At 38.8% G+C, this 23321-nt stretch overlaps 1 protein-coding gene across 2 annotated transcripts in view; it reads right to left on the bottom strand.

Annotated features, from left to right (window-relative positions):
* The window catches only part of CACNG8 (calcium voltage-gated channel auxiliary subunit gamma 8), a 174896-nt gene that overhangs the window by 21331 nt on the left and 130244 nt on the right, over positions 1-23321 (bottom strand). For both annotated transcript variants that reach the window (XM_072110477.1, XM_072110475.1), the window contains one exon: positions 3554-3694. In XM_072110477.1, the coding sequence (XP_071966578.1) occupies positions 3554-3694 (141 nt within the window). The remainder of the gene's footprint in view (positions 1-3553; positions 3695-23321) is intronic.

The following is a 23321-nucleotide window of genomic DNA, read 5'->3' as shown; positions in this document are numbered from 1 at the left end:
CATAGGGCATGCGTCACAATTTGCAAGTTAAATACGGCGCTCGGTTTGAATCAGTCGGAATGACCGATGGTGCCCCCCCTAAGCCAGCGCAGCCAAAAAACTGATCAGTGAAATTATACTACTATCGTTAACTACAATGTCTCAATAGGAAAAACAGGAAGAGACACTGGTCAGATTTTTTTTTTAAAAATGGCTAATCCCTAAAGGGGTATTCTCGTCTGGGCATTCTCATTCAATTTCATTAATCTACCATATACAGACATTTCTTCAATTGGATGTTATTAAATAAACTTTACCTGTGTGAAGATAATTTCAGATAAATGTAGTCATATTGTCCCTTAGAAACAAGACTATGTCCTTGGATACGGTTACCTCTGCTGGAGTGATTGCACAAAGAAACAAAATGTTTTTGTATATGAAATGTCCAGGAACTACTACATGTCCCACAACTGTCCTGTGATAATGAATGCTTAGTCCAGGTGGTCAGGCAGGACTCAATAGTGCATGTCTGGCCACTGCGGCCAAAATATGAGGTGGTTGTATCCGAAGCTATCTTGTTTCTAAGGGACAACATGACTACATTTATGAGAAATTATCTTCACACAGGAACATTTTTTTTAACCAGTTCGCAACCGGCCTGCCGTGTATTCATGGCGGCGGTCGGGTCGCGCTGCATGGAGAGGGCTCACGGGCTGAGCCCTCTCCATAGCCGGTAAGTCTTTGCTGCATACTGCTAGCACTGATCGTGGGTGTTATCACAGCTATGGCTACCGGCAAGGCTGCCAGCAGCCTCAAAAAGATAGCAGCGCATGGGTGCCGCCATCTTACCTGGGATCGCCGCTCCCCGTGATGTCATCAGGGAGCGGCGATCCATCTCCATGGTAGGCTATTTCGTTTTAACCCCTTCATTACAATGTGCTGATAGCACGTTGTAATGAATGAGGAGGAAAATCCCCATATACTGCCATACTGTAGTATGGCAGTATATGATAGGATCGATCAGACAACCTAGGGTTAAAGTACCCTAGGGAGTCTGAAAAATAGTAAAAATAATAAAAAAAAAAAAGTAAAAAAAAAAATTATAATAAAAACCCCTAAAATTTCAAATCACCCCCCTTTCCCTAGAACTGACATAAATAAACAGTAAAAATCATAAACACATTAGGTATCAACGCATCCATAAATGCCTGATCTATCAAAATATTATAACGTTTTTTCAATGCGTTTAACCCCGTAACGGAAATTAGCGCCCAATGTCGAAAATGGCACTTTTTTGCCATTTTGAAAAATATAAAAAAATCTATAAAAAGTGATCAAAAAGTCGTACAGTCCTAAAAATGATATCATTGAAAATATTATCGAATTTCTCAAAAAATGACATCACCCACAGCTCCATCCACCAAAGTATAAAAAAGTTATTAGCGCCAGAAGTTGGCAAAATCAAAAAAATAATTTTTGTACAGGAGGTTTTAATTTTTGTAAATGTATGAAAACATTATAAAACCTATACAAATTTGGTATCCCCTTAATCGTACCGACCCAAAGAATAAAGTAGACATGTTATTTGGGGTCGCTCAGTGAAAGACGTAATATCCAAGCCCACAAGAAAATGGCACAAATGCGTTTTTTCACCATTTTCACTGCATTTGGAATTTTTTTCCCCACTTCCGAGTACATGGCATGGAATATTTAATACCATCACTATGAAGTACAACAGAAAACAAGCCGTCACACAGCTCTTTATGTGTAAAAATAAAAAAGTTATAGATTTTTGAAGGTGGGGAGTGAAAAATGTACATGAAAAAACAGGAAAGGGCTCGGTCCTTAACCGGTTAATAACATCCAATTAAAGAAATGTTTACATATGGCAAATAAATTAAATTAAATGTAAATGCCCAGGGAATATCCCTTTAAAATACAAAGTGGTTAAGTCCTGAGGGAGTTATACAAGAAAAAACTAAATATCACCTGGTCATTCAGATCCTTTGCTATGAAACTCATATTTAACTCACATGCTGTCCATTTCCTTCTGATTTTCATTGAGATGGTTCTACTCCAGCTGTGTTTAATTAAACTGATTGAACTTGATTAGGAAAGGCACATACATATCTATGAGACCTTACAGCTCACAGTGCATGTCAAAGCACATGAGAATCATAAGGTCCAATGAACTGCCCAAGGAGCTCAGAGATAGAATTGTGGCAAGGCACAGATATGGCCAATGTTACAAAAGAATTTCTGCAGCACTCAAGGTTCCTTAGAGCACAGTTGCCTCCATAATACTAAAATGGAAGAAGATTGGGATGACTACAACTTTTCCAGCTAAACTAAGAACCTGTGGGAGAAGAGCTTTGGTAAGAGAGATAAAGAAGAACCCCAAGATCACTGTGGCTTAGCTCCAGAGATGCTGTAGGAAGATGGGAGAGAGTCAACTATCACTGCAGCCCTCTACCAGTGGCTTTATGGCAGAGTGTGCAGACACAAGCCTCTCCTCAGTGTAAGACTTATGAAAGCCTGCATACGGATGCTTTGATCTGATAAGATGAAGATTGTACTTTCTGGTGTTAATTCTAAGCGATATGTGTGGAGAAAATCAGGCACTGCTCATCACCTGCCAAATACAATCCTAACAGTGAAACATGGTGGTGGGAGCATCGTGCTATAGGGGTGTTGCTGCAGGGACAGCACAACTGGTTGTCATTGAAGGAAAGATCAATGCGGGCAAGTACAGAGATATCTTGGATGAAAATCTCTTCCAGAGTTCTTTGGACCTCTGACTGGGTTCAAGGTGTGAAAAACTCATTTCATAATTCTTAAGAAAACTCATGGCTGTACTAGCTCAAAAGGTTCTTCTACTCAATACTGAGCAAATGGCCTGAATGCTTATGACCATATCAGTTTGCCTTGTTTAATAAATTAGCAAAAATATTAGTTTTTTTCTATCAAGATGGGGTGCAGAGTATACATTATTGAGTAAAACAATTGACTTATTTGATTTTACCAACTGGCTGCATTGAAACAAAGAGTGAAAAATTTAAAGGGGTCTGAATATTTTCTGTACCCACTGTCGATGTTGGTCAAAAAGGGACTAAAGTGATAAATTTATAGAAGTTAGTGTGCAGTGGGTTATAGAGAGGGACACATGGGTGTCAAAGTTTTTAGGAAACGGAGTAAACATGTTACCTAAAGGAATTACAATTGATGAATATTTCTAATAGATAGTTTTATAATTGATAACACTGTCAAAATGTCTCTAAAATACTTATAATTAGCAAATGATGATAATTGAGTTTTTAATTGGGGCATGTTTAGGCCTAGTGAGTAGGGTAGTGTGAATTGTAAATGCAGCCCTCCATGTCAACCAACTAGCAATACACATTGTGGTAATGGTAGAGCATCTGCCTCAATTGAACCTTTGTTTCATTGTATTGCAAAATGTCTATGGCTGCTTCATTATGGAAAAAAATTAAGTAAAATAAATAAATTAAAAATAGAAATGCTTAAATGTGCCCCACTGAGTGTGACCTGAAATTGCTAAATTAAATTGACTTACCTGCAGCAACAAATAGAATTCCAGCCCCTAAAATGATGTTGCGCTTGGATTTGTAAACACGACTGGCTGCAACACAAAGGCCCCCAAGTAAAAGGAGCATGGCACTGAGGATAGGGAAGATGCTCGAGGCTCGAACCACACCTTACAAAAAGAAACAATTAATATAAGTATGTATTAAATAATAATTTAGACGCCTAATAAGTCAGGAGTGAACCAAGGCAATAATACTACCACCTGCTGGTATTTAATAGAAACAGAAACATATAATCTTTTTTAAGGATCTTCTGCACTAGAGCTGGACCCAATTTGCCAGATTTTACTGGTGGGACCTAGGCACTATAGTCCGACACTGCCCAAATGTAATTTTGAATAAATTAAATATATTAGATTAGATCAATTTACAGAGGGCACAATTTGAATTTGGTCTGAAAAGGCTATTCTATCTATTGTAACTAGACACCATAACTGTACAAAATTAGTGATTGGGCTTTTATATTAATACAATATACTGTCACTAAAATGTAGATCAGAGAAAAGGTAATCAGATGGCAAATAACACCAATAAAAGATGCACTCACATACAAACACATCTTAAATAGCTTGTAGGTTTTTTTTTTAAGAACAACTTTATTATTTTCTGAAATAAAACACCAGCATATAAACATAATACATACACATAGAATCCATTTCATCAATACCCATCCTTCCTAAAACATTACCACCCACCCACCTGAGCGAGAGGGGGACGAGTGTGCACACACAAAAAAATTTGAATCACCAAACGACAGTCAAGAGAAAGACACTACTTCATTTCAGACTTTGTATGATTTTCAAAGTTTAAACCATCTGCTCATTTATTATGGAATACATCCTCCTGCCCTTTAGCCATACCCCAACTTATTTCCAAATTAACCACTAAGTCTACTCCCCTTTTCCACTGTTGGTGCTGTTTCAGATAGTATTTTATCCTACCACAGAATAACATTTGGAACAATATCATCTTTTCTTTCTTTGATACTATAAGGTTTTTTTTTATATAACCCAATACCTCCCATACATCTAGTTGTAAATTTATGTCAAACATCTTGCTCAAAATTCCAAAAACCCCTTCCCAATAACTGTTCTGGACATCTCAAGAATAGATGTACCCAATCTGCACCTTCTTCCCAACACTTTAACCGGTTCACGACCGCCAGCCGTGTATTCATTGAAAACATCATCAAAAGTCACAAAAAATGACACCACACACAGCTCCGTACAATGAAGTATAAAAAAGTTATTAGTGCCAGCAAAATTTTAAAAAAATTGTACAGAAGGTATTCATTTTTGTAAATGTATGAGATCATTATAAAACCTTTACAAATTTGGTATTCCCGTAATCGTACCGACCCAAAGAATAAATAAGATATGTCATTTGGGGGGCACAGTGAAAGCCGTAAAATCTAAGCCCACAAGAAAACGGTGCAAAAGCGTTTTTTCACTGCATTTGGAATTTTTTTTCCCGCTTCCCAGTAAATGGAATGAAATATTCAATACCATAAATATGAAGTGCAATTTGTTATGCAGATAACAAGCTGTCACAGAGCTCTTTATGTGTAAAAATTAAAAAGTTATAGATTATTGAAGGTGGGGAGTAAAAATTGAAATGAAAAAACAGGAAAGGGCCTGGTCCTTTACCGGTTAAACACTTATCATTCTCTCTATATCCAATCCTATAAATTTTGGAGTTCTGTGAAGTCCATGAAAAATAAAGTATTGTAATATTCTATGAGACCCATTATTAGATATCTGTGAGAAATTGCTTTATATATATTCCCAAATCTCCAAATATATCTTCCTCAAACCTCCCAGAACTTCTTATTTGGTGTATTCAATTGACTGTAATCCACTTTCCTACAAATCCACCAAAACCATATATAAAGAAAAAGTCCTTTGTCCCTAACCCAAGGATCAGGATCAGAGGCATAAGACCAGGGCTGGCAGCGCAGGAGCATAAACAGGAACAGGTCCGGGGTCACAACAGAAAATCATGCTAATAGCAGAGGGCATGGGAATAAACTTTTTCTAAGGCTGTAAGGCACAAAGATCCGGCAGGGAGAGGCTGGTATTAAAGGATTCTGGGTACGGCCAGTGCCAATCAGCAGCGAATGAGCCCTTTAAATCTTCTAAAGCCAGGGAAGGCAAGGACTTTTTTGGGTATTTCAAATGTCCTTTGCCAATTCAAGCCCCCCCCCCCCCCTATAAAAAAAATCAACACCTATCCTATCCATTACACTGAAAATCTTTTCAGTGATTTTCACCAGCAGGTTCCTAAACAGGTAAAAGGTTTGTGGCAAAAACACCATCTTTATCAAAGACAGTCTCACAGCATAATAACGTTTCAATTTTGTTCACAGTTTTACTTTAGTCCTCCATTTTTCAACAAGGGTAAGATATTTAATTCCACAAACCTATCTAAAGATTTTGTTATTACAATTCCCAGGTATTTAAAAGATTTTTCTCCATCTATTACTTCCATGGTCTGTTTCAATCTTCTCTTCCCCCAGTGACATTATTACTGATTTTAACCAATTAATTTTTTACCCTGACAGTATCCCAAATTTTTGAACAGTAACCCTAACAATATCTGGGATTGCCAAGGAAGAGCACCTTATCATCCGCAAATAGTTAATTTTCATTTCCACTACACCAAAATTAAACCCCTATATTCCCTCTTCTCTTCGGATCATAACTGCCACTACCTCAATAACTAGTGAAAAGATAAGGGGGGATAGCGGACACCCTTGTCTCGTCCCCCCTCATCACCCGGATGGGGAAGACCTCCGCCCACCTATGCAAACACAGGCACTGGGATGGTTATAAAGCACTTGTATCCACCTAATGAAATGCTCTCTAAATCTCATTTTGTCCAGAACCTTCCACAAAATTCCCATTCTACTCTGTCAAAAACATTTGTTGCATCAAGTGATGGCCCCCGAGCCAAGCGTGGGTGTTTCCATATATATGTATAGTTTCCTGAGTACACGAAGATATTTTGCCCTCAATAAAACCACATTGATCTTCACTCACAACGTCTCTTATAACTTTCCCTAATCTCCTAGCAAGAACTTGTGTGAATATTGTTATATCAACATTCAGCTGTGAAATGGGTCTGTATGCATCTGGATCCACCAAATCTTTATATAGATCCACCAAATTTTTTATAGGGATCAGTATAATATCTGCTTCATGCATAGATATGAGTAGTCCACTATCAAATGCCTGTTCTTAAACATTCAACAATTCTTTTGCTAACACGTCCTCATATGTATGATATACTTACCCCAGCAATCTGTCAGGTCCTTGTGCTTTATCGTTTGGGAGAGCCCTAATAACTTCTTTTATCTCCTGTAAAGAAAGCTGAGCCCCAAATGTCCTTCTACTCTCCTCTTTTTACACCCCTTAGTCTACATCCTCCAAAAACAACACAATCTCCTCTCTAGATACCTTCCATTCCGAGGTATATAGTTAAAGTAACCCTAAAAAAATTGCATAATTTCTCCATTTTTATTAATCATTCCTCCGTGCTTATTCTTTATAGCTGCAATAGTTAGACTTGTTCATTTCTCTTTAATTAACTGACCAAGAAGTTTACTAGTTCTCTCTCCCTCTACAAACCACTTACTTTTACATACCAGACAGGAGCTATAGACTTTTGGCAAGATGTGACCTTCATACTCATCAACTGCTTTCCCCCATGCCTTTTATATTTTTCAATATGGCAAAAAGTGCCATTTTCGACTTCCGGTGTTATTTTTCGTTACAGGGTTAAACACGTGAAAAAACTGTTATTATATTTTGATCGGGGATTTTTGGATGCCTAATTGATTTTTACTGTTTTATATTTATATGACTTCTAGGGAAGAGGGGGTGATTAAAATTTTTAGTTTTTCTTATCATAATATTTTTTTAACTCTTCTTTTATTTTTACTATTTTTCAGACCCCTTTAAGCCTAGGTTGTCTGATTGATCCTACCAGATACTGCCATACAACAATATGGCAATATATGGGGATTTTCCTCCTCTTTCATTACAACATGCAAATCGCACATTGTAATGATTGGCTTAAAACAAGACAGCCTCACGTCTTTGGAAGACCCAAGGCTATCATGGCAACCAATCGCCGCCCCCCAATGACGTCAAAGGGAGCGCCGAACTTCGCCAAGATGGCGGAGCCCATGCAGCATATTGGAATATGCAGTAAAGACTTATCGGCTATGGAAAAGGCTCATTCCGTGAGCCCTCTCCATCCACCCGCACCTAACGTGCGCCGTACTATTATGCCGTGCATCAGTTAAGATTAAATAATTATTTTATTGTCAAAATCTAAAAATTCCAAATAGAGCCTCTATTTTGTTTTAATTCTTGTGAGATGCTTAAAGAGTTAGCAAGCTTAACAAAGTCTGTTTTGTATAGCTTGAGGGGTGCAAGTTTAAATATGGGGCGACATGTGAAGAGTTTCTAATAAATAGAACTTTGAAAAGCCTTACAAAGATGAATTGCCCTCTTAAAATTTGCTAAATTTACTAAAAAAAATTAAAAATTGCTGATTGAACTGCCAGACATCTTAATAAATTAACATATAAAAAGTGAGGGAGGACTTACCAAGATGGTTCTCCTTTCCCTGACTCTATGGGGGTCATTTACTAAGGGCCCGATTCGCGTTTTCCCGACGTGTTACCCGAATATTTCCGATTTGCGCCGATTTCCCCTGAATTGCCCCAGGATTTTGGCGCACGCGATCGGATTGTGGCGCATCTGCGCTGGCATGCACGCGACGCAAATCGGTGGGCGTGGCCAATCGAAAACCCCAAGGAATCGGAAAAAACGGCGCATTTTTAAAAAAGTGTCGCGAAACTTGCACTTACCTTCACTAGGTATAGGCCGGTGAACTTGAGTGTGTTCCGATGCCCTTCAGCGCAGCAACGCCACTTGGTGGACGTCGGAGAAACTACCTTAGTGAATCCCGGCCGGACCCGAATCCACCGCAGAGAACGCACCGCTGGATCGCGAATGGACCGGGTAAGTAAGTCTGCCCGAACATGTGCTATCAGCAGCACCTATTTGGATAGACAACTCTTTCTTTAAGTTGATAGAAGCAATACTGAATGACTTAATTTGAGGAAGGAAAAAAGTACAAATAAAGATGAGGTTTTTTTAGACCTATTGGGTGGGAGGATAGGAACTTCAGTTCTTTCAGGGTTATTACTTGTCATCACAGATAAGTCAATTAGTTAGGTGGAGGAATAATTTCTTCTTGAAATTGATTCAGTTGGAAAAAGTAGAAAGTAGAGTCAATTATAAAATTATTGGAAGGTTCTCTTTTGAAAGAAGAACCATTCAAAAAATGGACTCTTGTGAATACTTTAGTAAGGACCTGGAAGCTTTTTAGGAAGACTCTAAAATTTCAAGGTAATTTGTTAGAGTCTTCTCTCTGGTTCAAAATCTGCCGGGATTAATGTAGATAATTTTCTGGAAGGAGTAACCAGTAATCGGCCGTGCTGCTAATGGCAGAGGTAGGTCTGATTGCTTAACAGTGATACAAGTAAATTTGTATAATAAATAATAAGCATTTATTGTCACAACTGGTTTACATAAAAGACTAGATTAAACAGGTAGGACAACGCGTTTCGGGGCGGATTTACCCCTTCTTCAGGTCCATAGGCTTCTGTAATGTGTAGAAACATTGTATCAAGTTCTATTCCGTTACATATATATAAATACATAGGGTTGTTATACCATAATGAAAGTATAAATACATATATTAATAGGTGGAAAAGAACAATAAAAAATATATATAATATATATATAGAGATTAATAAAGATTAAATAGATACACATAAAAATAGATACAAATAAAAAGCAGTACGCATATTTAAAATCGTTATAAAATACTGGAAATTGATATATCAGTACAACATACAATAAATATTTGCAGTAAAGATACTCGACTATGAGGTATTTGTAAACAGAAAATTGATTCTAAATCGTGACCTTGTAGGTATAAGTTTTCACAGCTGGGGTGTATACATCTCAATCCACTGTATAGTAATATATCTACTAACCTTTTTATATTTGGGGGGAGCACATGGGATGTTCCATATGTAAACAATATTGACACTGGAGGGATAAATAATTTGATTAGATGAGGAACCTAAGAGTTTAATTGATGTCAAATAGTAGACCTGTTGTTAATTAGCTGCTAACCTTCAAAGCTGAGCGCTGGGGAAAAAGACCAGTATTTAACAGGCTGTTTGTTGCTGTGGTCTCTGTTATGCTGAAAACAGGAGTAGTCTCGGTTAAGGTATGGACTGGCAGGAAGTAAGTAGGCTGGGTGCAGGTTAGAGGAGAGGACTTACTTGGTATGAGGTCTGTACTGTCTGGCAGCAGTGTTGAAAGTGATTGCTGACAGCCAGGAGGTGGAAGTCTTGTAAGGATTTGTGAGTGGGCGTGCTTACATGATGGACATGGGTTTGTTTTTTTTTGTTTTTTTTTTGTGATCGTGGGTTAGGGATAGAGGATCACAAAAATACAAAAAAACAAACCCATGTCCATCATGTAAGCACGCCCACTCACAAAGCCTTATAAGGCTTCCACCGCCTGGCTGTCAGCAATCACTTTCAACGCTGCTGCCAGACAGTACAGACCTCATACCAAGTAAGTCCTCTTCTCTAACCAACACCCAGCCTACTTACTTCTTGCCAGTCCATACCTTAACCGAGACTACTCCTGTTGCATTACAGAGACCTCACCAAACGTACAAGCTGTATGGTAGGGGACCGTACAATGTTAAAATTAAAATTAAAATGCATGTGTCCAAGAATAATCGCCTTCAAGGGCATAAAGGTAGGCAAAGCAAAGTCACTACACAGTAATGTTATCCCATATAATATGGAGATGCAGAGTGATGAATTACAAAAGTGATGAATAAACAAAACCATACCAAACAGAAAGGACCACATGCAGTTGCATGTGGTCCTTTCTGTTTGGTATGGTTTTGTTTAGCTCAGTCTTACTATTTGTATGCCTACTAAGTGTTATTCATCACTCTGCATCTCCATATTATATGGGATAACATTACTGTGTAGTGACTTTGCTTTGCCTACCTTTATGCCCTTGAAGGCGATTATTCTTGGACACATGCATTTTAATTTTAACATTGTAGTCTGTCCATTATTGCTTTTTGATTATTGTTTTTTATGTCTTTAATAAAGTATACGATTACAGAGACCTCAGCAACAAACAGCCTGCTAAATACTGGTCTTCTTCCCCAGCGTTCAGCTTTGAAGGTTAGCAGCTAATTAACAACAGGTCTACTATTTGGCATCAATTAAACTCTTAGGTTCCTCATCTAATCAAATTATTTATCCCTCCAGTGTCAATATTGTTTACATATGGAACATCCCATGTGCTCCCCCCAAATATAAAAAGGTTAGTAGATCTATTACTATACAGTGGATTGAGATGTATACACCCCAGCTGTGAAAACTTATACCTACAAGGTCACAATTTAAAATCAATTTTCTGTTTACAAATGCCTCATAGTTGAGTATCTTTACTGCAAATATTTATTGTATGTTGTACTGATATATCAATTTCCAGTATCTTATAACGATTTTACATATGTATACTGCTTTTTATTTGTATCTATTTTTATTTGTATCTACACTCACCGGCCACTTTATTAGGTACACCATGCTAGTAACGGGTTGGACCCCCTTTTGCCTTCAGAACTGCCTCAATTCTTCGTGGCATAGATTCAACAAGGTGCTGGAAGCATTCCTCAGAGATTTTGGTCCATATTGACATGATGACATCACACAGTTGCCGCAGATTTGTCGGCTGCACATCCATGATGCGAATCTCCCGTTCCACCACATCCCAAAGATGCTCTATTGGATTGAGATCTGGTGACTGTGGGGGCCATTTCAGTACAGTGAACTCATTGTCATGTTCAAGAAACCAGTCTGAGATGATTCCAGCTTTATGACATGGCGCATTATCCTGCTGAAAGTAGCCATCAGATGTTGGGTACATTGTGGTCATAAAGGGATGGACATGGTCAACAACAATACTCAGGTAGGTTGTGGCGTTGCAACGATGCTCAATTGGTACCAAGGGGCCCAAAGAGTGCCAAGAAAATATTCCTCACACCATGACACCACCACCACCACCAGCCTGAACCGTTGATACAAGGCAGGATGGATCCATGCTTTCATGTTGTTGACGCCAAATTCTGACCCTACCATCAGAATGTCGCAGCAGAAATCGAGACTCATCAGACCAGGCAACGTTTTTCCAATCTTCTACTGTCCAATTTCGATGAGCTTGTGCAAATTGTAGCCTCAGTTTCCTGTTCTTAGCTGAAAGGAGTGGCACCCGGTGTGGTCTTCTGCTGCTGTAGCCCATCTGCCCCAAAGTTCGACGTACTGTGCGTTCAGAGATGCTCTTCTGCCTACCTTGGTTGTAACGGGTGGCGATTTGAGTCACTGTTGCCTTTCTATCAGCTCGAACCAGTCTGCCCATTCTCCTCTGACCTCTGGCATCAACAAGGCATTTCCGCCCACAGAACTGCCGCTCACTGGATGTTTTTTCTTTTTCGGACCATTCTCTGTAAACCCTAGAGATGGTTGTGCGTGAAAATCCCAGTAGATCAGCAGTTTCTGAAATACTCAGACCAGCCCTTCTGGCACCAACAACCATGCCACGTTCAAAGGCACTCAAATCACCTTTCTTCCCCATACTGATGCTCGGTTTGAACTGCAGGAGATTGGTATTGTTCTTTTCTACCTATTAATCTATATGTATTTATACGTTCATTATGGTATAACAACCCTATGTATTTATATATATCTAATGGAATAGAACTTGATACAATGTTTCTACACATTACAGAAGCCTGTGGACCAGAAGAAGGGGTAAATCTGCCCCGAAACGCATTTTCCTACCTGTTTAATCTAGTCTTTTATGTAAACCAGTTGTGACAATAATTGCTCATTATTTATTATACAAATTTACTTGTATCACTGTTAAGCAATCAGACCTACCTCTGCCATTAGCAGCGCGACCGATTACTGGTTACTCCTTCCAGAAAATGATCTGTTACTTTCAGGGTATCCTCCCTGTTAACCAGAGGACGCAGCAGCTCTTGTCAAACTACACCTCTGAGATTCCCACCCACACAATCCAGAAAGGCCCTCATTCAAAAACATCCCCTTCCCACACCCATGGAGCGCGGTGTTACCCGCTAAAAACTGGGATTAATGAAGAGCATGGATAAAATCTTTTGGTGGAGGTTGGGTATCAGATTTCAGAAATAGTGGTGGATGGGCAAATACTGGCATTTATTATTACACAAAGAATCTATGGGGTGAAGAATGGTGATTGACTTTGATATCAACAATTATTGCAGATATTGAAAAGCACTTCACAACATATTATTCTACAGTTGGATACACATGATTGTATGAATCTTATTAGGACTGCAGGAAATCACAATAAAATTGTCTCTAAAATATAAAAATATGTGAAAAATGTTTTCACAAAAAAAATTTGGATGATAATATATGGGTTAAGATTTACAGTAACACTAAAAAGGATCTATAAATTGAAATCATAGGTTTGCAACGTCCCTGCCAATGCGCATGGCAGAGGAGTAGTTGCGAATAAGCCCTTTTTCTACCCAGTACATATAGAGGTAATTGAGCAGCGGTAGATACTGCCTGGATAGGCAAGGGTTAAGCATGTTAATGTTGTCATCCAATGATGTTCCACTATTGTAACTGGAGTGTGATTGGAGAAGGAGACCACCTGACTAGGGAGTAAATAAACTTTTAGTCAGGGGAGGAGTTGGCTCTCTTCAGGTCGAGCTCTCAACACAGGAGGAGCTCTGAACATCCAGCTCTCTTACCAGAGCCACCACAGAGCACAAGCTCTGATCACAGGCCTCTTAGGCCTCAGCTCAGCAGCTCTACACAGAGTGACACAGGACAAACAAGACAAAGCTGCAGCTTAACACCTGCGATACAGAACCGTATGGTAACTGTATTGGATCAGAGCATCGCTGGTTCAAATTCAACTATGTATAAGTAAAAAATAGTGAAAAACACAAAAGTTAACACATTATAATAAATAAAAAATAAATTTAAATATAAGCCCCTAAAATGTCACTTTCCCATAAAAACACTTAATAAACTATAAAAAACACAAACACACAAAAAAAGCCACATATTTGGTATATGGTAATCTATATAATAAAACAGAATCGTTACTGGACCTGCACTTTATGCTAAGTAATCTACTAGGCCAGTGTCATAAACCAAAGCCAATCTTGAACTAGAATAAAATGCAAGAATTTTATTGGTATGCTCTAAAAACACATAAAATATATGGCACTTCCTAATGTACCATTCTGCCACTGTGAAAATATAAAACAGTGTGCTCCTCCTCACCAATGCCTACCAATCTGGCAATCTATGTAGTATGGACAAAGTGCAGGTAAATGCAAGTCAAACAATTATCAAAGGTGATGACTAGAGTTGAGCGAGCACTAAAATGCTCGGGTGCTCGTTATTCGATACAAACTTTTCCCGATGCTCGAGTGCTCGAATCGAATAACGGACCCCATTAAAGTCAATGGGAGACCCGAGCATTTTTTCACTGAAAGAAAACATTAAAAGAACAGTACAAACCAAATGATTAGCACAAAATTAAGAAACAACATATGTCTATAAATTTTCTTCCCACTCCATTTACAACTCAATGAAACCTTAAATTTCATAAATATTTAGTTACACCATTTTGTTAAAATTTAAGTCCTCTTTTATTAATTATTACCATTTAAAAACAACAGTATGACAGTATAACTTTGAAGTACAGTAAAAGGTAAGTTGTCCTCAGGAGTTCCACTAGTGCATCCCCACAACACAGATCAGCAGGTAAATATTATATATCAGGATGTAATGCCATACATAGGCTATTGGAAAAATATTATAAAGTGCCAGTGCAACAGTGAATGGTAATCCAACTCAACATGTTACTGTAGTATAATCATTAAAGTGCTATGTGCCTTTCCTACAATGGATATAGTGGCAGAGTCAGCTTACCCATGCTGTGTGTTGCGTGGAAGCCGGTACCCCGACGCACGTTTCGCGTTGCCGCTTCCTCAGGGGGCCTGTGTATGTGTGTGGCCTCTCCGTATTTAAACATAACAGCGTGTCACGTGGGGAGTAGGAGAGACGCCCCTACCTCGGCCAGAACCAGACAGAGCAACGAAGCCACGCCCATGACCACGTCATCGCGGGTGTGGCAACAGCCGTTTCACATGATCCGCCAGAGCACTGACGTCAACCCCATCTCCCCCACTGCCTCCCTGGTCCCCGCACCCCAGTGTCAGACGGAAGACGCACCGCTGGATCTGGGAACATGTTACACAGAGACCGTGGTACGCCTTTACACATTACAGATGTTTACAGATGTTTTCCTTGTAACAACACATTGAAATAACACTATTCTTCACATTGCAGGTGTTCACGCGTGTCTTCTGCTAAGTTAGGAAATGTGCACAAACATCTGGAATGTGAAGAATAGTGTTCTTTCAATGTGTTCTGCACTTAAATGGTCCTGTGTTCACTGTTTTATTCTATTCTTCACATTGCAGGTGTTCGCGCGTGTCTTCCGATAAGTTCGGAGATGTGCGGAGATGTACTCGGGAGAAATTGGGTATCAAACTTTGGGGAGCCTTTTTTCATTTAATCCATTACAAATGTATAATTTTCCACCCAAAATGAATGTATTGTCAAAAAATATTACAATTTGTAGACCACACCTCCATTTTCTTTTAGCCCCTTTAAAACACCTAAAGGGTTAACAAACTTCTTAAAAGTGGTTTTCATATGTTGAGGGGTGTAGTTTCCATAATGAGGTCATTAACAATTCTAGCTATTATTTTGGCCTCTCACAGTCAATTAAAAGTTGAGCAGGTTCATCTAAATATTAGTTTTGGTGATTTTCCCAAAAATTTGAAAAATGGCACCCAAATTCTGAGCCTCATAACATTCTAGTAAAATATGTGGAATCTTAAAAAACCATCCAACATAAAGCAGACATTTAGGAAATATGCATCAAAAGTAGAGAATTTAGAATGTTGAAAATAAAGAATTTTTCCAATTTTTTTTTTTTTCATAACTAAATACAAAACATATCATCCAAATTTTTAAACTAATTTGAAGTGCAATGTGTCACGAGAAAACTATCTCAAAATCTCCTGGATATCTTATATCGTTCCAAAACTATAACCACTTATAGTGACACAGGGCAAATTTGAAAAATGGTACCACATCCTTAAAGAGAACCCGTCATGCAAAATAACCCCCCTAAACTAAATATATTTTCATAAACTACCATTAGAGAGCATTGTCTCTATCCCTTCATTGTCCCTCTACATGCCTGTAAACCTAAGCAATGAGACCCTAAAGCTGTATGCAAATGACCTGTGAAATGTCCAATGAAGCATTAGCATATTCAAGCTGTCCAGCTTATTCATGAGTGGGAGGTACAGCCACACCCCCAGTGCATGACTGACAGCCTGTATAATGATGTGAGGCTGTATAATGATGTGCTTCCTGGTGCTGGTGGCCACGCCCCCTGCAGCCTGTGTGTGCATGTGTGTGTGCATGTGTGTGTGTTTAGGAGAGATACAGCAGCTCCAGGCAGCCATGTTACAGCAGAACATGTCAGATTCATGTGTAGCTGATGTATGTGTCTCTCACCTGTATATTAGGAGGATGCAGCACACACTAGTCATGCTTTACTATACATTACATACAGACATGAGAAGGGGGAGGAGAGGGGAGGGGGAACAGGGGTGACATCACTGCCTCTGACCATGTGACCAGCCTCATTTACATGATAAAAAATAGAAGATTTTACAATGATTAATGTATGAAATAACTAGATAAAGGCTGGGATGGGATCCTTGTGAGCTGCTCCAACAGGTAGTAGTGACAGGACAAGTGACACAGACCTGATGACAGGTGTCCTTTAAGGCCAAAAGAGGCTGAGTCCCGTAGGGATTAAAGGGGTTTTCCCACAAACACAAGGCCCTATTCACAGGAATGAGACCCCAAAGATCACAAAAATGAGGGGTCAGATGGGGTCCCTCCTCCGTCGGACCCCTCGCCGCTCTATCAGAGTAATGGAGCAGACCACCGCTCATGACTGTTCTGCTCCATTAATCTCTATGGAGAAGACAGTAATTGCCGAGCGCCATGCTTTCGTTTTCGTGATCTGTGGGAGTCTTATCATTGAGACCCCCAAAGATCAGCAAGTTAAGGCCCTATCCTGTGGAGTAGAGTTGTTGTAAAGTTATTAGTACTGAGCCAATAAAATTAAATTATGAAGGGATTTATGGAAGCCGGAAAATTTGGCAGGGAAATGGCAGATGAGGTTTGATGTAGTAAAATAGGTAATATATTTGGGCCATGGAAACAAAAATCACAATTATGTTCAAAATAGTAAATTACTTGGTAAAACTGCAGCAGAGAAATACATGCGATTATTGGTAGAAGGTAAACTACATTTTGGTGACCAGAGTCAGGCAGCTGCTTATAAAGCAAATAAAATTATGGCAATTATTAACAGAGAAATAGATTTTCATGATAAGGAGATAGATTTGCCCTTATACAAGTCCCTGGTCAGACACACATGGAATATTGTGTACAGTATTAGGCACCAGTATATTAAAAGGAATGGGAGCAGAGGAGAGCAACCAAGATTATTACAGGAATGGGGGGGACTAGAATACAATGACAGACTACCAAATTTGAAGTTAATCAGCTTAAAAAAAAGATGTCTGAGGGGGAGAAATCATTACAATGTACAAATACTTGAACAGGGATCTTTCCAAAGATCTTTTTATACCTATGCCGTGACTGGGACAAGGGGTAATCCTTTAAGCCTAGAGTAGAGGCTGTTCTACCATCGCCATAGTACTTTACTGCTTTTACAGGTTTTACAGGTAAGGTTGCTCTCTGCCACAGGAGATTGTTATGGCGTATACTTTGTCCATGTTCAAGAGAGGCCTGGTTATTACAGGTTATGGGAAAAAAAAACATTTTGTTTAAACGGATAGGTTGAACTTGATGGACCTGTGTCTTTTTCCAACCTTATACACAATGATACTATGACACCCTCTGCTCTTCCACTTCCACTTAGCACTTCCTTCCTCCCTCTTCCTGATGTAATCTTACTGCAGCAAAGGATGTTTTAGCACACAGTGGGAGGGGCTCTGGGCACACTCCAAGGAACACTTTAGGCTTATTAGCGTAATTTTAAAAGTAGATCTTAGAAATGGGGCCATGGATAATAAATATAACATTACCACTGTCACAGTGCACAGATCTATGAGTAAGTGTCCTGGGTTATCATGTATGATTTTTATGTTAACCAGTGCTACATCTGTATATGGCCCTTCTGAGATCATGTGTGGATAATGATTTATAAAGGATAAGCTTTCTAATCTAAATCTGTTAATTAAGGTAGAAGAGTATGTATGTAATTGTAAGGCTGAGAGTAACAAAGATTCAGAAACATAAAGTGGGAGAGGCTCTACAATTAAAAAACGCAAATTAAAAGGTAATTTATTTAGAAACCCAGAAGTTCAGTTGTTTTGCCATATTTTTTACGTATTGGTGTGTTATAGATTATCCCTGTCTACTGAGAGGAGGGATTGGTGTGGCTGGTGTAATGGAACCTATGATGACAGTATAAGGATAAATAAAGACACAGAGAGGATTTTATCTATGGCACGTACAAAAATGTGCAATGATTGCAAACTTTTTTCTCTGTCAATTAAAGTTTGTCCTAACCTTAAACAGCATTAACTAAAATGTAAAATGTAACATGCATCTTTGTTTTTTAAAAGTACCAACTCGTGACTGGGATCTACTGTATATAAGAATTTGTATATAAGAAGTTGTACAAGGAAGTTAGTTGCTCAATATCACTAGAACGTCAAAACACCACGTTATCAGGTGAGATTAACAATTTTGGTGACATTTAACCACTAGTAAACCTATTCTATTGCCTTATAAACTGAAGATAATCTGGACCGACCATGAAGCACCCTTTTGTATGCATGTGTATTTTAGACGGATAGTGAGACCTCATGTTATCAGTTAAAGGGGTTTTTCCACAAACAAAAGTTAGGTCCTATCCAACTTGCTGATCAGTGGGGGTCTCAGTGCTGAGACCCTCACAGATCAGGTAAACAAGGGTTCCTCGTCGCTACATCAGACTAATGGAGCAGACAACTGCACATGACCGTTCTTCTCCATTAATCTCTATAGAGCTGACTGAGATTGCCGAGTGCGGCGAGAGGTCTGGGAAATAACAAGGAAGTCTTGGAAACAACAAGGAAGTAAAGTTCTCCAGTAGGTAGAAATGCTATCGTCCACCAAACCAATTTATATGCCACCCAGTATATAAGACAGAACAAATTTGGATGAAATAATAAGATTTTTGGGACTAACATTAAATATGGGTATTGTAAAAAAAGTCCACAATTAGGTCATACTGGTCTACAAATCCCACCCACATAACACCTGTGTATTCTGCAGTTATTTCTAGGTCACGTTACGAATGCATAATGCGGTTCCTGCACTTCAGTAACAATTCACAAGCTCCTAAAAAACAGTCATCCAAACCGTGACCACATGTTCAAACTAAGGCCCCTTATAAATTTTTCTAAATCAGAGCTTTATTGAAAAATAAATTAGCTTTCATGGCAGATTCAGATTCCGCCAATATTTCCCTTCCGAACGGACATGATACAGAATAAAGTTATACAAGCTTTGTGAAAGCGGATCAGCTCATACAACTGCCTTTAGGATTTATAAAGGATGTGACCGGACTATGATCCTCCTGGGTGCACTCCTCATCTCTCCACTGTGTGGCAGATAATGCAGCCTCTGCTACATAAAGGGTACCACTTGTACTGCAATAACTTTTATACAAGTGTGACCCTATTCAGACATTTGCATGCTGCAAACATTGGAGCGTGTGGAACCATGCGCAAAAACAGAACTGGTTTTTCACAGCAGTTAGTGGGGAAAGCCTTGAAAAAGGTGGAGTCCTGTGCATATCCTTGTGGCGAGTTGTTGGAGCTCAAATACAGAGACTGCAAAGATTTATTAAGTACCATCCATTCTGCAGAATCTATATCAGTGTGTGAAAGAGGGGCACCAGCAGACAGGCAAAAGCCAGTTAATGTGACCAAGTAGAATATGGGGGGGGGGTGAACTTAAGCAACCAGGTGTACAACCCTATTTAGTCAAACAAAAAACTAAAACTTGTGGAAAAAAAGTAAAAATTTATCTGATTCAAATCGGAATCCACAATGCCTTTGCTCTATATAAAAAGAAGGGAGGCAGAGACGCATATCTTGATTTTCAGGAGAAAATCATTGAAGGCCTCATTTTTTAACCTCAGGACACCAGACAAAGCCTTAAGTCTGAAAATGTAAAAAAATTAACTGAAAGGCATTTTATCAGCCCCATTCCAGCAACAGAAACACGTAACTACCCCCAGAAAAGGTGTCGTGTCTGCAGTAAAAATGGGCAGCGCAAAGATTCCCATTACTTCTGTGGCTCATGGCCCTCACTGCCTGGCCTGTGCATTCATCCTTGCTTTCAGAAGTACCACACAGTTCTGAATTATTAGTAATTCATTTTGAAATGTGCTTTTCCTTTTTTTCCAGAATTTCTCTTTATTTTGCCAAAGAGAAAAAGAATGGGGGGGGGGTGTAAAGTATGTCTCCCATTAACTGAATGATACATAAAGGGTACCACTTGTACTGCAATAACTTTTATACATGCCTATTTAACATTTATACATGCCTATATATAGGCATGTCTATAATAAAGATGCTTGAGGCAGCACATCCGTGAGAATAAAGGTGTTTATTCACCCAAGGTACAGGTGCGACGTTTCAGCTCCTCAATGGAGCTATTTTCAAGCATGCCCATACAGCAATTCATACACACATATTGGGTATCCTCATGCATGGGAGAAATAGGAGAATAAAAAATTAGGTTAATTTAGCCAGAATCTGATACTATGTGTGAATACTGTGTACAGAAAATTATAAATTTGCCTTTTTTTTTTATTTTTTGTCCATTTTTCATACTTTAGAAAAAAAACTAAAAAAAATTGAAATGAACAGCTACTACCAAAATACAGCCCTATTTGTTAACTAAAAATAACATTAATATAAGAGACATATGGCAATTAACTAAACTAACTAACTAAACTAAACTGCACTTTCGTCAATCATCCCGACAATTTCCGTTTTGCGCTGCTGGAACAGGGATTTAAAAGGGGTTTTTGTCGCACGTGATCAGATTTTGGCGCAATCGCTGTCAGCTTTCATGCGACACAAATGGGGTGGTGGGCCTTTAGACGATCCGACAGATTAGGACAAATCGCAGGATTTAACTTCAAAATTGTGTCGCAAGCCAAGCACTTACATGCACCGGGAAGAAGAAGGTGAACTCCGGCGGACCCACATGTGTGAACACATGCAGGAAATCGGGCGCACAATCTAAATTGTGTTCATCCTCGGAGTTCATCTTCAGAGTTCATCCTGTAGGTGGGACCACAGTATACATTTCAAGGGAAACTGGCAGGGTGATTTGGACACCGACAGCACCATATTGACATGGTTTAGTATCCCAAATTGCCCTGTATTTTCCCCCGTGCCTGCAATAAGAAAAGTAAATGTATTTACATACCTCTGTCTAGAGCTCTCAGCGCATCTTGAAATCAATAGCATTAGAGTCCGATGCGCCTTATTGAATCTCTAAGTAGGTGTATACGTTCAGATCTCCCTAACTTATTGAGGGCAATTTAATATGGCTTATCGATCAAATTCTTACATAAACAATGACAATCTGGACCTCATAGTTCTGCTGTGTGCCAAATATATGTTTTATGTCTCTATGCCATATTAATCTACTACAGTGTATAACCCAACAGCTAGTCAGAAACACCAAAGTGATGATAAATCTCCCTCATTCATATAATGTTGCATTATATATAATGAAATAACAAGGCACTATATAAACTATTCAGTGAACAAAATATATTGTATGTTTATCTAGGAGGAAATAATAGTATATTTTATAACATATTGAGAAAGTCACAAGTTATCATTAAATATATACATTATAACATTATGTATATGTAGGGGGAAGAGCATGATCAGTGTTGAGAATTATGTATTTAGTAGTACACTGAGGGACATAATTGTTTTCCGGCTGTGGGTGTAGTATTTTTAGGGGTGCAATGTGGAGATACGTTGCACAAAGCTGAAGATATATGGGGGCAATTTCTGAAGAGAAGTCACATAAGGGAGAAATCATCCTATAAATGATGTAGAAGAATTGCCACCAGTAAAGAATCCACCAGAACAAAGATCTGGAATGCACAGAGGTAAAAGGGAGCATCAATATGCCTATATTTCGTATAAATAGTGTGTGTGTATATAAGCATAGTATACACTGTATGTGATGTGTGTGAAGAGTATATATGATGCATGTGGGTATATGTCTGTTTAGCATATATATGGAATATGTGTATTTTCAAGTATAATGTTTAAGACTGTTTAGCTTTAAAGGGCCCCAATCCACGGTTTACACCAGGGCCCATTGTAGTCTTGTTACACCACTGGTTATTATTAGAGATGGGCGAATCGATTCGAACGAATTGGAATTCGATACAAATTTCACAGAAAATTCAATTTGTCACGAATCCAAAGTTTACGACGTCCCCCCCCCCCCCACTTTTTTAGCTAAATGGGTGCGAGCATAACTTGTTACATGGGGCAGAGAACTCTAGGAAGGAGAAAGTAACAACCTTGATGACATCTGCAGACCTGTAAGCCAATCAGCGACCAGCTGGCTTATGTGATGTTACACAGCCCTATTAAAACTGTCAGCCATTTGCAATCTAGTCATTTCACACTGCATGTGCTGTCTGTAGCATCTAGCTGCTTTTACTGTACTGTGCTGTAGCGATTTCTGCTCCAATCCTAGGGTGTGCGTCTAGAGGGATATGTATACCCCAAAAAGTAGTACTTTTTTGTTACTGAAGTGACTAGAAAGAAATCTGTTTCATATCCACACAGCTGCTGAAGTGATTTCTGCTCCTCTCACAGGGTGTGCGTTTTGGGGAATCTGTATAATGCAAATTACAATAGTTTTTATTGCTAAAGTTGAGAGCAAGAAATAATTGTCAAATGCATGTCATTTATAGAGTGATTTTCGCTCTAATTACAGGGTGTCCGTTGTGTGGTATCTGTATAACACAAATTCCTATACTTTTTTGTTGCTAAAGTTGAGAGCAAGAAATACGTGTCGAATCCACGTAGTTTAAAGAGTGTTTTTTGCTCCAATTACGGGGTGTCCGTTGTGGGGTATCTGTATAATGCAAATTCCCATATTTTTTGTTGCTAAAAATGAGAGCAAGAAAAACGTGTCAAATCCACGTACTTTATACAGTGATTTTCGCTCAAATTACAGGGTGTCCGTTGTTAGGTATCTGTATAACGCAAATTCCCATACTTTTTTGTTGGTAAAGTTGATAGCAAAAAATATGTGTCAAATCCACATAGTTTATAGAGTGATTTTTGTATCAATTACAGGGTGTGCATTGTAGGGTATATGTATGACGC

The sequence above is a fragment of the Engystomops pustulosus genome, chromosome 6 (assembly GCF_040894005.1).
Source record: "Engystomops pustulosus chromosome 6, aEngPut4.maternal, whole genome shotgun sequence".
NCBI classification, from domain to species: Eukaryota; Metazoa; Chordata; class Amphibia; order Anura; family Leptodactylidae; genus Engystomops; species Engystomops pustulosus.
The sequence above is the reverse complement of the archived record's forward strand: the minus strand, read 5'-3'. Positions and strand labels throughout refer to the sequence as shown.